This window comes from Hemibagrus wyckioides, linkage group LG05 (genome assembly GCF_019097595.1).
Source record: "Hemibagrus wyckioides isolate EC202008001 linkage group LG05, SWU_Hwy_1.0, whole genome shotgun sequence".
Taxonomy (NCBI): domain Eukaryota; kingdom Metazoa; phylum Chordata; class Actinopteri; order Siluriformes; family Bagridae; genus Hemibagrus; species Hemibagrus wyckioides.
Genome location: NC_080714.1, coordinates 6,783,331 through 6,800,809, shown reverse-complemented (window position 1 = coordinate 6,800,809; position 17,479 = coordinate 6,783,331). Strand labels below are relative to the sequence as shown.

Here is a 17,479-nt window from a genome sequence, read left to right as displayed (position 1 = left end):
ACCTGAAAATCCTCAGAAAATTCCGGAAAGAAACGTTCAAAAGGTCTTAGCTCATCAAATGGGCGTATGGCTATCTGTCTGGGTCGCAGTTTGTTGAGATCGGTCTCGAAGTCATCATGCTGCAATGAAATCACACAAAATAGCTTCGATTATTATTTAAGTTTAATTAAGCAATTCACAATTTCTGACATTAATTCACATAGGATGTTGTGCGAGATCATTAGCAATAGGAAGGATCTGTTTTGTGTTAAAGATGAAGAAGTGACCTGTGACTTGTGGTCCTTCTCATCCTCCTCATTCTCGGTATCGACCTCGGTGTCCTCGTTATCGTCACTCTCATCTAAAACGTCGTCCACTGCAACAGACAAGACATCGATTTATCACACGCTTGCAATCAGCTGGAACGTGATAAAGGACACTTTATTAAGGTACATTATCTTTATTAACATTATCTTTATATGATATATACAGCCTTTTTAATGCTTTTTCTGCATGTGTATTTTATACACTTTACCCTCTGGTAGCTGACTGTAGAGTTGAGCTACGGGTCCGCTGGCTGGAACGTGTGGTAGTGGGTAATGAAAGACGCTCTTAATGGTGGGCAGAGGCAAGCGGTTCTTTGGAAAGCACTTTCTCATGATCAGGCTGGAAATGATAACCAGAGGATCCAAAGTCCTAACAGGCAAACACTCCTAATCAACAGAATGAGACAGAATAACATACAACATCAAACAGGCATAACATTATGACCACATGCCTAATACTGCGTTGGTCCCCCTTTTGCTGCCAAAACAGCCCTGACCTGTCGAGACATGGACTCCATTAGATCCCTGATCTAATCATGCAAGTTGTGAGGTGGGGCCTCCACGGGCCTTAAAGGATACTTACAGGAGTTAAAGGATACTTTTGATAGATCCTGCAGACCGGGATTGTTTGAAAAATATCCAACTTCGGGATAACTGGAGCTTCAGTTTCGGTTGATTATTTTCATATAAAAGCATGCCATGTTTTTAAATGTTGATGTTTCTTTGTTATGGCGCTAACAATGAGACCTTTTATATCCCACACAGCAGGTGTAAATGTTCACAGAATGTTCTTGTCTCTCATTTTTAAGCAGCAGAGAAGTCTGTTCAAAATGATACAAGTATACGAATCCAGCCAATAGACTATAACCGATCGAAGAGATTATGTTCTTACAGTGGAGGTGTTGTAGAGAATCCTCATGCCATCTGCGTCGATGAAGGCCTTCCTGCCCACCTTGATGTTGGTGATGTTTTTGATGCAACCCAGAATGCTTTTGCGAATGAGAACGTTTCTGTGGCGCGTGTCGTTCCGATGCCAGTCCTGGTAGATGGCGAGCAGAGCTGGCACGTGTCCCCGGTCTATCGCACGCCTGGCATTCATCTCTGATAAACACAAAGAAGAGACACTGTGAGCTTTCCGTGTAATAAATGACACATCCCGTGAAATAAACACAGTCTAGTTTAACTGTATATCTGTACATGGGGAAAAAGAACAGTATGAACTTACTTGATTTAAGCAATGCTGCCAAAGTATCAAGGGCCACTCTGTGGTAAAAAGAAAAAAGAAAAAAAAGAAGTGACATATCGTATTCACGCTTGTGAGATCGACGCTACATACGTTATGCGATCGTTACAGCTCTAATTTTAGATGTCGAGCGTGAAGAAACCCGGAGTCACACATACTTCAGCAGAGTGGTGTTCTTCTTGCTGTAAGGCCCGATGACTTTGAACAACATCTCCACCACGCCGCTCTTCCCCAGAGACACCGCGTTCACTGCTGCTGACAGAAATATCAACGCTTCAGGGTTTGCTTAAAGCAAATATTAAAAAGTCAAAAATATAAGAGTTGCATTTATATGTGGACTGATTAACCAATGAGTCTGAATTACATTCATCAAAAAATAAATAAATAAATAAATAAAACACTTTAAATAAATAAACAAACAAATTAACTCATTAATTAATTAACCAATCAGTCTGAATTACATTCATCAAAATAAAATAAAATAAATAAATCACAATCAATAAATAAATAAATAAATAAATAAATATTTGTTCTTCTCTGATCAGCCTGTTCATGGAAATGCCAGTTCCTCCAAGATTTCTTTCTTTCTTTGTTTGTTTGTTTATTTATTTATTTTCTAAATTTGTGAGGCAACTTGCGGAGGTTTTTATGCTTTATTTTCTTTTGGCGGAAAACTACTTTCAAACTACTTTCGAGTTCTTCTCCCTGTGAAATCTGGGGAAAATCTGCATTAATTTTAAGTTTGATTTCACCTTTATTTATAATAATATATTTATTTATAATAGTATGTTTATAGTAATCCTGGAGGGACTGAAATACACTCATGCTCAATACTGAGGCAAGATTTTTGGGGAAAGAAAAACTCTCAAACAATTCTTGACTGAACTTCCTACATAAACGTTCTTTTCCAATTGATTTTTTTTAAGAGTTAGAAACACGATACTCTACAGTACATCTCCTATTTAATACATTATAATAATAACTACAAATTTATAAAACCCGAGTCAGACTCACAGTTGCCGGCGTAGACACGGAGCACCTGTAAACACGGCAGCAGCAGCTTGTAATTCTGCAGGTTTTGTTTCAGCAGATTGACGGTCACATTCAGAGCCCCGTTCAGCCGGGCTTTAATTCCAAACTTCCTGTCTGCAGAGGAAATCAGGCAAGATTCTCATCTCATAGTCTCATCACTGAAGGCTTTTAATAAATCTTATATATGAACAGGCTGCCGCTTTACACAGGTCTGTTTCTTACCTTTAGGCCCGGCTTTGGCCAGCAGAGAGTGGATCTGCAGCATGAGCTCTTCACTGGGAGTCATTTCTCTGCCTGAGCTGATGAGTAACTGCATGAGGATCCCGGTTCCTCCTTTAGATACAAACACTCCGATCCTGCGGCCGCCACCTACACAACCCGGACACACAACACGTTAAAGGTCGAGTTCGTGTTTCCTTGGTATGTTCGATTCTTTTCCATGCACTCCCACACACACACAGATACGGACTCTCTCACACACACACTCTCTCTTACATACACTCTTTCATACTCTCTCACACACACATACACACTCACACACACACACTCTCTCACACTCACAAAGACTCTCTCACACTCACATACACACAAAGACTCTCACACTCACATTCACACTCACATACACACTCACATAAAGACTCTCTCACACTCACATACACACTCACACAAAGACTCTCTCACACTCACATACACACAAAGACTCTCACACTCACATACACACTCACATAAAGACTCTCTCACACTCACATACACACTCACACAAAGACTCTTTCACACTCACATACACACTCACATAAAGACTCTCTCACACTCACATACACACACAAAGACTCTCTCACACTCACATACACACAAAGACTCTCACACTCACATACACACTCACATAAAGACTCTCACACACACATACACACACACACAGACTCTCTCACACTCACAAAGACTCTCTCACACTCACATACACACTCACATAAAGACTCTCACACACACATACACACACACACAGACTCTCTCACACTCACAAAGACTCTCTCACACTCACATACACACTCACAAAGACTCTCACATACACACACAGACTCTCTCACACTCACAAAGACTCTCTCACACTCACATACACACTCACATAAAGACTCTCTCACACTCACATACACACACAAAGACTCTCTCACACTCACATACACACACAAAGACTCTCTCACACTCACATACACACTCAAAGACTCTCTCACACTCACATACACACTCAGACTCTCTCACACTCGCATACACACACAAAGACTCTCTCACACTCACATACACACTCACACTCACATACACACACAAAGACTCTCTCACACTCACATACACACACAAAGACTCTCTCACACTCACATACACACACAAAGACTCTCTCACACTCACATACACACTCACACAGACTCTCTCACACTCACACACAAAGACTCTCTCACACTGATATACACACTCACACAAAGACTCTCACACTCACATACACACTCACACAAAGACTCTCTCACACTCACATACACACAGACTCTCTCACACTCACATAAAGACTCTCTCACACTCACATACACACACAAAGACTCTCACACTCATATACACACTCACACAAAGACTCTCACACTCACATACACACTCACACAAAGACTCTCACACTCACATACACACTCACACAAAGACTCTCTCACACTCACATACACACACAGACTCTCTCACACTCACATAAAGACTCTCTCACACTCACATACACACTCACAAAGACTCTCTCACACTCACATACACACTCACAAAGACTCTCTCACACTCACATACACACTCACTCAAAGACTCTCTTACACTCACATACACACTCACACAAAGACTCTCTCACACTCACATACACACTCACTCAAAGACTCTCTCACACTCACATACACACTCACTCAAAGACTCTCTCACACTCACATACACAAACAAAGACTCTCTCACACTCACATACACACTCACACAAAGACTCTCTCACACTCACACACACACACACAAAGACTCTCACACTCACACTCACTCAGACTCTCACACTCATACACTCACACAAAGACTCTCTCACACTCATACACACTCACACAAAGACTCTCTCACACTCACATACACACTCACATAAAGACTCTCTCACACTCACATACACACACAAAGACTCTCTCACACTCACATACACACTCACAAAGACTCTCTCACACTCACATATACACTCACATAAAGACTCTCTCACACTCACATACACACTCACATAAAGACTCTCTCACACTCACATACACACACAAAGACTCTCTCACACTCACATAAAGACTCTCTCACACTCACATACACACTCACATATACACTCACATAAAGACTCTCTCACACTCACATACACACACAAAGACTCTCTCACACTCACATACACACACAAAGACTCTCTCACACTCACATACACACTCACTCAAAGACTCTCTCACACTCACATACACACACAAAGACTCTCTCACACTCGCATACACACTCACACATACACACACAAAGACTCTCTCACACTCACATACACACTCACTCAGACTCTCACACTCACATACACACTCACTCAAAGACTCTCTTACACTCACATACACACTCACACAAAGACTCTCTCACACTCACATACACACTCACTCAAAGACTCTCTCACACTCACATACACACTCACTCAAAGACTCTCTCACACTCACATACACAAACAAAGACTCTCTCACACTCACATACACACTCACACAAAGACTCTCTCACACTCACACACACACACACAAAGACTCTCACACTCACACTCACTCAGACTCTCACACTCATACACTCACACAAAGACTCTCTCACACTCATACACACTCACACAAAGACTCTCTCACACTCACATACACACTCACATAAAGACTCTCTCACACTCACATACACACACAAAGACTCTCTCACACTCACATACACACTCACAAAGACTCTCTCACACTCACATATACACTCACATAAAGACTCTCTCACACTCACATACACACTCACATAAAGACTCTCTCACACTCACATACACACACAAAGACTCTCTCACACTCACATAAAGACTCTCTCACACTCACATACACACTCACATATACACTCACATAAAGACTCTCTCACACTCACATACACACACAAAGACTCTCTCACACTCACATACACACACAAAGACTCTCTCACACTCACATACACACTCACTCAAAGACTCTCTCACACTCACATACACACACAAAGACTCTCTCACACTCGCATACACACTCACACATACACACACAAAGACTCTCTCACACTCACATACACACTCACTCAGACTCTCACACTCACATACACACTCACACAAAGACTCTCTCACACTCACATACACACACAGACTCTCTCACACTCGCATACACACTCACACATACACACACAAAGACTCTCTCACACTCACATACACACTCACTCAGACTCTCACACTCACATACACACTCACACATACACACACAAAGACTCTCTCACACTCACATACACACTCACTCAAAGACTCTCACACTCACATACACACTCACATACACACTCACAAAGACTCTCTCACACTCACATACACACACAAAGACTCTCTCACACTCACATAAAGACTCTCTTACACTCACATACCCACTCTCACATTCACATACACTCTCACACACTTGCATACACACTCTCACACTTGCACACATTCACATAAACTCTCTTACGCAGTCTTACACTTACATACACTCTCTCACACACACTCTTACACTCACACACACTCTCAATTATGTCAAATGTACTGAACTCACCCACAGTCAACAGTTCATTCAGAATCCCCAAGATGTTCAGAGTCGTCTGCAAATCCCTTGTGTTCTGTAGTGCAATATAGATAGATAGATAGATAGATAGATAGATAGATAGGATAAAATAAATAATAGATATAAAAAATATAAATACATAGATTAAAAACAAATGAAAGACCAATTAATAAATAGATATAAGATAAATAAATCAATAAAAATAAACAAATGAAGAGGTAAAAATAAATAAAAGATAAAATCAATAAAAGACAAAAATAAATAAAAAAAAAAAAAAAATGTAACAGATAGAGAAATTTATTCAATAACCTTAGTCAAATTATTGTCTATGACAAAATTTTTTTTTGCTATTATTGACAGCAATAATTATATAAAAAAGGTATTATTATTATTATTATTATTATTATTATTATTATTATAATATGGTATCTAGACTGGACACCTACTGCAGTGCATTGTGGGATGTTTTTTTATGTGCTGCACTGTGCACTGTATGGAATACAGTGTTTGAGTGCGTTTTATTTAAGTTTCTTTTCTTTTTCTTTAAGAGCGTTTACCTCCAGAGAGGACAGAATGACCTCCATCCCACTCGAGCCTTTAGCCATGATCTCCTTATGAGTCTTCTCTGAAACACAGCAGCAAGAAAAAACAAAAGCTCGGACCGTTTCTTAGTTACTAATCCGATAGAACACAACATTCACCCGTGTACGACAGCCGAGCCTGTATCACTAGCCGGTATCTGATACTTGAGTGTGATTTATTTTTGTATTTATTTGGAAATTATCTTGATTTCCAAGTGGAAAACATTTCACAGAACCCCTGAAACATTCTTCCCATGTTGGACACCTCAAACATGTAATCGAGTTTCAGGCAAGGAAAAATATCTGCAGGGAACATGCTCTGAAACCCAAGTGTCCGGTTACAGACTCACGATCAGCTTGCTCAAAACATCCAAAACATCTGAACGAGTCCAACAAGAAGAGGAGAAAATAACTGACCCCCCACCCCCACCCCACCCCACCCCACCCTCCAAGATCTTCTTGTTCTTGGCATTAAAGTTCAAACATGAAGATGAAGTTGAAGGAAAAACCCAAGTATCCTCACCACAAGGTCAGAGCTGTGGGTAAAGTGACTTATACAGTAAGAGGGAAGTTTCCGAAGCAGAAGTTTAGCGGTGTTTACTTTTGATTTATGCTCAGAGAGTCTGGTGCGTGCTGACTGAGCTTGAAATAGAGCACAATGGAAACAAGCTTCATCATCTAAACAACGGGCAAACATGCAAGCAGAAATGCCAAAACACCGACTGCTTGCAACTGTACATGAGAGGATCTTCTTCTATAAAAAAAAAACAAGATATTTCCCAAAATATGAATTATTTACAGATCCTTTTACTCATTTGCGGAATAAAAACACACATTACCCGAAGGCTGTTTAGTTTAGTTTAATATTCTCTCACAGAAGAAGCACAAGCTGTATCTCTGTAGTTTACTTCAGAGGTCCAAGTTCGCTTTACAAGCAATCATAATACTTTCAAGTGCATTATGGGTAATCTGGACTGACTAGGACGCAGTGATTTGATCTACGTTGCCAACTTTGTCACGAGATTTGACGACTTTTAGATTAGACTTTATTTTAAAAGGAAAAGAATTACAATTGTTTCCAAATGACTGAACCCAATTGTTTCCAACGACCAATCGCTGATCACTATTGCTTCCTCAATAACCAATCACTATTGTGTTTAATGACCAATCACTGATCACTACTGCTTCTCCATACTACCAATCACTAAGCATTACTGCTCCCCCAACAACCAATCACTGATCATTAGTGCTTTATTAATAACCAATCACGTATCACTACTGTGTTTAATGAACAATCACTGATCACTATTGCTTCCTCAATAACCAATCACTAATCACTATTGCTTCCCAAACTACCAATCACCGATTACATTTTTTCCAAATAATCAATCACTTTGGACCTAACAACCAAGCATTAACCACCACTGTTCCCACTGGCTGATCATTAAAGTCTTGGCAGATCTCCCAGTATCCAATCACCGATCATCATTTCACTATTGCTTCCTCAATAGCCAATCACTGATCACTATTGGTTCCTCAACAACCAATCACTGATCATCAGTGCTTCCTCAATAATCAATCACTGACCACTATTGTGTTTAATGACCAATCACTGATCACGGCTGCTTCCCCAAACTACCAAACACTGATCATTACTGCTTCCCCAACAACCAATGATCAGCGCTTCATCAATAACCAATCACTGAAGACTATTGCTTCCTCAACAGCCAATGACTAACCAGTGCTTCATTAATATCCAATCACTGATCACTATTGCTTTCTCAACAACTAATCACTGATCATTAGTGCTTCCTTAATAACCAGCCACTGATCACTATTGTGTTTAATGACCAATCACTGAACATTATTGTGTTTACGGACCAATCACTGATCACTATTGCTTTCTCAACAACTAATCACTGATCATTAGTGCTTCCTTAATAACCAGCCACTGATCACTATTGTGTTTAATGACCAATCACTGAACATTATTGTGTTTACGGACCAATCACTGATCACTATTGCTTTCTCAACAACTAATCACTGATCATTAGTGCTTCCTTAATAACCAGCCACTGATCACTATTGTGTTTAATGACCAATCACTGAACATTATTGTGTTTACGGACCAATCACTGATCACTATTGCTTTCTCAAACTACCAATCACTGATTACAGTTCCCAAAGACCAATCATAAACCACCACTCTTCCCACTCGCTGACCGTCATCGCTTCCCAGTATCCCATCACTGAACATCAACCCTTTCTGGTTTTCAAACCTCAGCACCTCGTCCTGTCCGGAGCCGCTTTAAATTCTCCGTATAATCACGGTACGAATATCCGAGTGCGAGTCGCTCGACAGAGAATCCTGTCTAAAACACACACATCATATACCTGCCTGAGGATTTACAGCTGTTCATAAAAACATACTGCACTACTCAAATAACCGGCGACACCACCGACTGCTGCCCAGGAGGTTACACGAGGCTGCTGGACGCGATTCACAGAAACAGACACAGTTCGTTCTTGAAGACGCAGACAGAAACAGACACCGGCATCATGCTAGCGTTTCCAAAACGTTCCTTGAAGGGTGTGAGATTTATCACCGGTGAAACAAAACATGCATTTGTTTACAGAATAACATGTTTAACCTAGATATTAACAGCACCATGAACCAACTTAATGCATTAAAGTGTATTGGTGCAGTTTATAATAACCCAGTGCTTTGTTTAGTTTAGATACTGAACAGGTTAAATAATTCAGTTTGTTTCCTTTCTTAATAGATGACACTATGATAGGAAATCCCTCACCAAAGTGAAACCAAATTCCTGATAGCTGGTTTTATCAAGTTATACAGTAACACAAGTAAACAGGAGATTTAATCTACTTAGAGAAGGACAGAGTGAACTTAAAGACTGTAAAGCATTGTGTAATTGTTAACCTGATAAGAGAAACACCGCAGCATAAAGACTGTTTACACATTTCATGTTATTAGTAATTACCTGGCTGAACGTATCGATCCCTGAATCTGTGACTGCTGTCGTCCATCTTTATCTTTCACACACACACACACACTCTTTCATGTGCCGACGCATATGTGTTTGTCAAACGCATCCACACTTGGCAATATAATCTGCGCGAAGCCCCGCCTGTTGTACTGACCCCTAGGGTGAAAATGACGATGACAGGCGGAGATGGAGTGTGACCGAGTCAGGAGAAGGCAACAGGAGCTAGGAGAGACTTTTGATCCCTTACGCTACAGACAGCGGAAACATGAGGGATATGCAGGATACAGTTACAGCGAGTCAAGCCGGTGGTGACCAAGTTCACAAGGGCGAGATTGCAGCATAGGGAGCAGCTTCAGCTTACTCGGACAGTGTTAGGTTTAAGGGGGGTGGATGGGACAGTCATGTGTATAAATCACAATCTTCAACCTTCAGGTGTCGCCACAGCGAATCATCTCTCTCCACCTATCCCTATCTTCTGCATCCTCAAAACTAGCTTCATAACCTCATTTATTACATCTTCCTCTTTGCCTCCTGCCTGGCAGCTCCATGTCCAAAATTCCCCTACCAATATACTCACTCTCCCTCCTCTGAACATCTTAATCTGGCCTCCCTAACTTCGTCCCCCAAACGTCCAACATGAGCCGTCCCTCAACATCTTCAGCTCTGCTACCTCCAGCTCTGACTCCTGTCTCTTCCTCAGTGACACTACCTCTAAACCCTACAGCATGGCCGGTCTCACCACTGTCTTGTACTTTATAATTATATATATATAATCACAGTAAGGTATTTAAAATACTTATTTTGTTCGCTGTTGAACTATACCGGTATATCTAAGGTCACATCCTGTAAAATGTGCTACGGACACCATGGAATTCATATAAATACACTCCATTTGAGACCAGTATTTAATATAAAGACATGACACTAATCAATGAATAGTATCATCCCTGTAAAATTGACAAGATTTGTGTTTCCTCTTATAAAGTACTTTAAAAGAGTTCCATGAAGTAATCTTTATGTTTTATTACACACACATGTCTGTGTGTACTCACTCACCTTGAGTCTGGATGAGGTGCAGGATTTTGCCGGTCACTTGTCTGATGGCCTCGCTGTCACGGTGCAGAGTCTCTCCATTGAACCTCTCCAACTGCCCGAGTAACATCAGCACCCGGGAACTGCTGGGGATCCTGCACACGCACACACACACACACACACACACACACAGGGACAGATATACACACAGGGACACACACAGAGGGTCAGATAGATACAGGGACAGACAGACATAGGGATAGACGGACACACAGGGACAGACATGGGGACAGACACACACACACAGAGGGACAGACACACAGGTACAGACATGGGGACAGACACAGAGGGACAGACACACAGGGATGGATATACACACACACACAGGGATGGATACACACACACACACAGGGATGGATACACACACACACACACACAGGGATGGACACACACACACACAGGGATGGACACACACACACACAGGGATGGACACACACACACACAGGGATGGACACACACACACAGGGATGGACACACACACACACACAGGGATGGACACACACACATACACAGGGATGGACACACACACAGGGATGGACACACACACAGGGATGGACACACACACAGGGATGGACACACACACAGGGATGGACACACACACACACACACACACACACACAGGGATGGACACACACACACAGGGATGGACACACACACACACACACAGGGATGGACACACACACACACACACAGGGATGGACACACACACAGGGATGGACACACACACAGGGATGGACACACACACAGGGATGGACACACACACACAGGGATGGACACACACACACAGGGATGGACACACACACACACAGGGATGGACACACACACACACAGGGATGGACACACACACACACAGGGATGGACACACACACACACACACAGGGATGGACACACACACACACACACAGGGATGGACACACACACACACACACACAGGGATGGACACACACACACACACACAGGGATGGACACACACACACACACACACAGGGATGGACACACACACACACACAGGGATGGACACACACACAGGGATGGACACACACACACACACACAGGGATGGACACACACACACACACACAGGGATGGACACACACACACACACACACAGGGATGGACACACACACACACACACAGGGATGGACACACACACACACACACAGGGATGGACACACACACACACACACACAGGGATGGACACACACACACACACACACAGGGATGGACACACACACACACACAGGGATGGACACACACACACACACAGGGATGGACACACACACACACACACAGGGATGGACACACACACACACACACACAGGGATGGACACACACACACACAGGGATGGACACACACACACACAGGGATGGACACACACACACACACACAGGGATGGACACACACACACACACAGGGATGGACACACACACACACACACACAGGGATGGACACACACACACACACACACAGGGATGGACACACACACACACACAGGGATGGACACACACACACACACACACAGGGATGGACACACACACACACACAGGGATGGACACACACACACACACACAGGGATGGACACACACACACACACACAGGGATGGACACACACACACACACAGGGATGGACACACACACAGGGATGGACACACACACACACACACAGGGATGGACACACACACACACACACAGGGATGGACACACACACACACACACAGGGATGGACACACACACACACACACAGGGATGGACACACACACACACACACACAGGGATGGACACACACACACACACACACAGGGATGGACACACACACACACACACACAGGGATGGACACACACACACACACAGGGATGGACACACACACACACACAGGGATGGACACACACACACACACAGGGATGGACACACACACACACACACAGGGATGGACACACACACACACACACAGGGATGGACACACACACACACACACAGGGATGGACACACACACACACACACAGGGATGGACACACACACACACACACACAGGGATGGACACACACACACACACAGGGATGGACACACACACACACACAGGGATGGACACACACACACACACACAGGGATGGACACACACACACACACACAGGGATGGACACACACACACACACACACACACAGGGATGGACACACACACACACACACACAGGGATGGACACACACACACACACACACACAGGGATGGACACACACACACACACACACACACAGGGATGGACACACACACACACACACACACACACAGGGATGGACACACACACACACACACACACACAGGGATGGACACACACACACACACACACACAGGGATGGACACACACACACACACACACACACACACAGGGATGGACACACACACACACACAGGGATGGACACACACACACACACAGGGATGGACACACACACACACAGGGATGGACACACACACACACAGGGATGGACACACACACACACACAGGGATGGACACACACACACACACACAGGGATGGACACACACACACACACAGGGATGGACACACACACACACACACACACACACAGGGATGGACACACACACACACAGGGATGGACACACACACACACAGGGATGGACACACACACACACAGGGATGGACACACACACACACACAGGGATGGACACACACACACACACAGGGATGGACACACACACACACACAGGGATGGACACACACACACACACAGGGATGGACACACACACACACACACACACACAGGGATGGACACACACACACACAGGGATGGACACACACACACAGACACACGCACGCACACACAGGGACACGTACACAGAAGATTTCTAAGATTGATTAAAGATGCCCAGCATGAGTTGTGTTTACAATCTCAACATTGTCAGAATGATTTAGGATTTAATCTTACATAGGTGTGTGTGTGTGTGTGTGAGATCACAGACCCTTTCTCCGTTGCCATTTTGGGTTTATTCATCGCTTGGCCCCCTCACGCAGGTCAAACAGACTGTGAAAAGATAAAGATGAAGTCATTCACGCATCACACATGCCCTTAAGCAATGAAGTGTTTAGAGAAAGTAACACCGGAAAAAACATTATTAGTAAAATCAGCACAAGTACACAACATTTAACATCTAAACACAAACCATCACACACTATTAGAGGACTGGTGATATAGTCTGTGGTGATATTACACAGGAAGACTAAAAGCAAAGGTCTATTAAAAGCTCTTGACAATAAGAAAGAATGACATGGGGTAAACTATTACACACACACACACACACACACCAACCCATAACACACAAATCAACCAACACACACACACACAAATCTAGACTACCAACCAATCAACACACACAAAAATCAACCAACCAATGAACATACACATCCAACACACACCAAACCCCACAAACACACAAACCCAACCTCCCAACCAGCCCATCACACACAAATCAACCAATACACAAACACCCCACACACAAACCCAACCTCCCAAACACCCCACACACAAACCCAACCTCCCAACCAGCCCATCACACAAACACCCCACACACAAACCCAACCTCCCAACCAGCCCATCACACAAACACCCCACACACAAACCCAACCTCCCAACCAGCCCATCACACAAACACCCCACACACAAACCCAACCTCCCAACCAGCCCATCACACAATCAACCAATACACAAACACCCCACACACAAACCCAACCTCCCAACCAGCCCATCACACACAAAAACACCCCACACACAAACCCAACCTCCCAACCAGCCCATCACACAAACACCCCACACACAAACCCAACCTCCCAACCAGCCCATCACACAAACACCCCACACACAAACCCAACCTCCCAACCAGCCCATCACACAAACACCCCACACACAAACCCAACCTCCCAACCAGCCCATCACACAATCAACCAATACACAAACACCCCACACACAAACCCAACCTCCCAACCAGCCCATCACACAAACACCCCACACACAAACCCAACCTCCCAACCAGCCCATCACACAAACACCCCACACACAAACCCAACCTCCCAACCAGCCCATCACACAATCAACCAATACACAAACACCCCACACACAAACCCAACCTCCCAACCAGCCCATCACACACAAAAACACCCCACACACAAACCCAATCTCCCAAACCATCAACACACACAAAAACCAACCAACCAACAAACGTACCCTACACATCCAACCAACCCATTCCACACAAATCAGCCAATGCACACACACACACACACCAACTACCCCCCCACACTCAAAACCAACCTCCCAACCAACCCATCACACAGAATCAACACACACACACAAAACCAAAAGCCCACCCACCCCACCATTCCATCACTCCCCCACACACAAAACCAACCATCACACGTAATCATTCAACACACACACACATATGCACCCCCACACACACAAATCAACCAACACACACACACACACAAAACCAATCAACCCATCACACACAAATCAGCCAATACTCACACACACACACACACAAAACCAACATCCCAACCAACCCATCACACACAATCAGAACACACACACACACACACCACACACAAAACCAAAAGCCCACCCACCCAACCACACATAAATCAATCAACACACACACGCACCCCCCACACCCAACATACCCACCCCACACACAAATCAACCAACCCAAACACACACACACATAAATGCAACATCCCGACCAACCCATCACACACAATCAGAACACACACACACACACACAAAACCAAAAGCCCACCCTCTCCACCACACATAAATCAAACAACACACACACACATGCACCCCCACACCCAACATACCCACCCCACACACAAATCAACCAACACACACACACACACAAAACCAACCAACCCATCACACACAATCAATCAACACACACATCCTCTTCCCACCCACCCCACCATTCCATCACACACACACACACACACACACACAGATAAGTGCCTGCATTTGTTTTGTAACTCTGTATCTCTCAAGCGGCTTCACGCGACACTTCCTCCTGATATCACACACAGAAAACAGAAAAGTTTATTTCAACCATTGAACTTCCAGTCACGTAATCCGTCCTTTGTGTATTTATGTTTGACTTTTATTAACCAATGTGTGTTTACTTTTTACATTTTGGGGTGGAAAGATGACCAAGTAAATAGTCCACCTATATCAAGACATGTTTGATCATGAGGATGACCTGTGCTATGTTGTGTTTTGATAATGAATTAATTAGAAATAAGATATTGTGTGAATGACGGTCATTCACTAGAAACTGACCAGAGCACAAAGATAAGTAGCTACAGCGCTAACGACATGGTGTAGCATTAGCATCACGAGGTCACCACAGATAATGCTCGTGACACCATTATTGATCGTTTTTCTTGCTATTAAGTTTTTTTTTTATTGTGTACTATGAAAGCATAATAGGAAATATAAGATTGTAAAAAGGTGTTATTTTGCTTTGTATTTACTTACAGTGACACTTAAAATGGAGTAATAAAGTACAACTCCTCGAGCCACCTTAAATAATAATAATAAAAATAACAGCTCGAATATAAGGGGCGTGTCGCTTTGTGCAGTCACGTGGCACGATCGTCACTGATTGGCTGCATGGATATATACAGTCTAGGCTGGAAAGAAATAAGCGCTTGTTTATATAATTCTGTGTATTTGCCTGATGATAAATAGGACCAGTTGCTTGATCTTTCAAGGAATGGAGTCGTCAGTTCCGTAATAATAGACGATACAGAATATTTGACCTTGTTTATCTTTAAACTAGAGTGAATTACAGTTGTATCCTCGTGCACAGTCATTATGCAGCCTAGCTAGAACAGCACTATGTCGAATTCTTTAAAAAAAAAATGCATTGGTCAGTAAAGGAAATTAAACCATAATGGCACTGGACAACTGTCCCGTTCGTACTGCTGGTCAATTAGATGTTTTATTTTACGTGTAACAGACGATCTGATACAATAAAATATGATGTCAGTTGCACCTGCCCTAGCGACTGGCTAACCCGCTAAGAACATAAAACACTAAACCGGCAGCTGTCAAAACTCTCCACAATAAACGAGTTGATTACAGAAAAGACGACCAAAAATTCACCAACCTGTAATGTGTGCAAAAACTGTTCCATCAGAAACACATAACATTTCCTTTCCCCAGTACTCTTCCAAACCTGCTCAGTTGCAACGGTTTTATTTACTAGCAATCCATATTGATAGCTTGCCAGCTAGGGGCGACAGACGTTGCGCAGATCTCAAACTCATACACACTAAGAAACACACCTAAATAATAGATTGCAGATCTAC

At 43.3% G+C, this 17,479-nt stretch overlaps 1 protein-coding gene across 3 annotated transcripts in view; it reads right to left on the bottom strand.

Moving 5' to 3' along the window:
• Positions 1–17,479, bottom strand: part of agtpbp1 (ATP/GTP binding carboxypeptidase 1) — a 30,504-nt gene that overhangs the window by 12,175 nt on the left and 850 nt on the right. Inside the window, exons 1-13 of one of the 3 annotated variants that reach the window (XM_058390773.1) lie at positions 17,278–17,432; positions 14,086–14,147; positions 11,074–11,204; positions 6,986–7,053; positions 6,420–6,483; positions 2,803–2,949; positions 2,563–2,694; positions 1,707–1,800; positions 1,531–1,568; positions 1,198–1,406; positions 515–692; positions 267–355; positions 3–119 (exon numbers count right to left, since the gene is read on the bottom strand). In XM_058390773.1, coding sequence (XP_058246756.1) covers positions 3–119; positions 267–355; positions 515–692; positions 1,198–1,406; positions 1,531–1,568; positions 1,707–1,800; positions 2,563–2,694; positions 2,803–2,949; positions 6,420–6,483; positions 6,986–7,053; positions 11,074–11,204; positions 14,086–14,117 — 1,299 coding nt within the window. In that variant the 5' untranslated portion in view covers positions 14,118–14,147; positions 17,278–17,432. Of the gene's footprint in view, positions 1–2; positions 120–266; positions 356–514; positions 693–1,197; positions 1,407–1,530; positions 1,569–1,706; positions 1,801–2,562; positions 2,695–2,802; positions 2,950–6,419; positions 6,484–6,985; positions 7,054–10,011; positions 10,874–11,073; positions 11,205–14,085; positions 14,148–17,277; positions 17,433–17,479 lie in introns of those variants that run through there. The other 2 variants (XM_058390774.1, XM_058390775.1) reach the window with 2 other exon arrangements.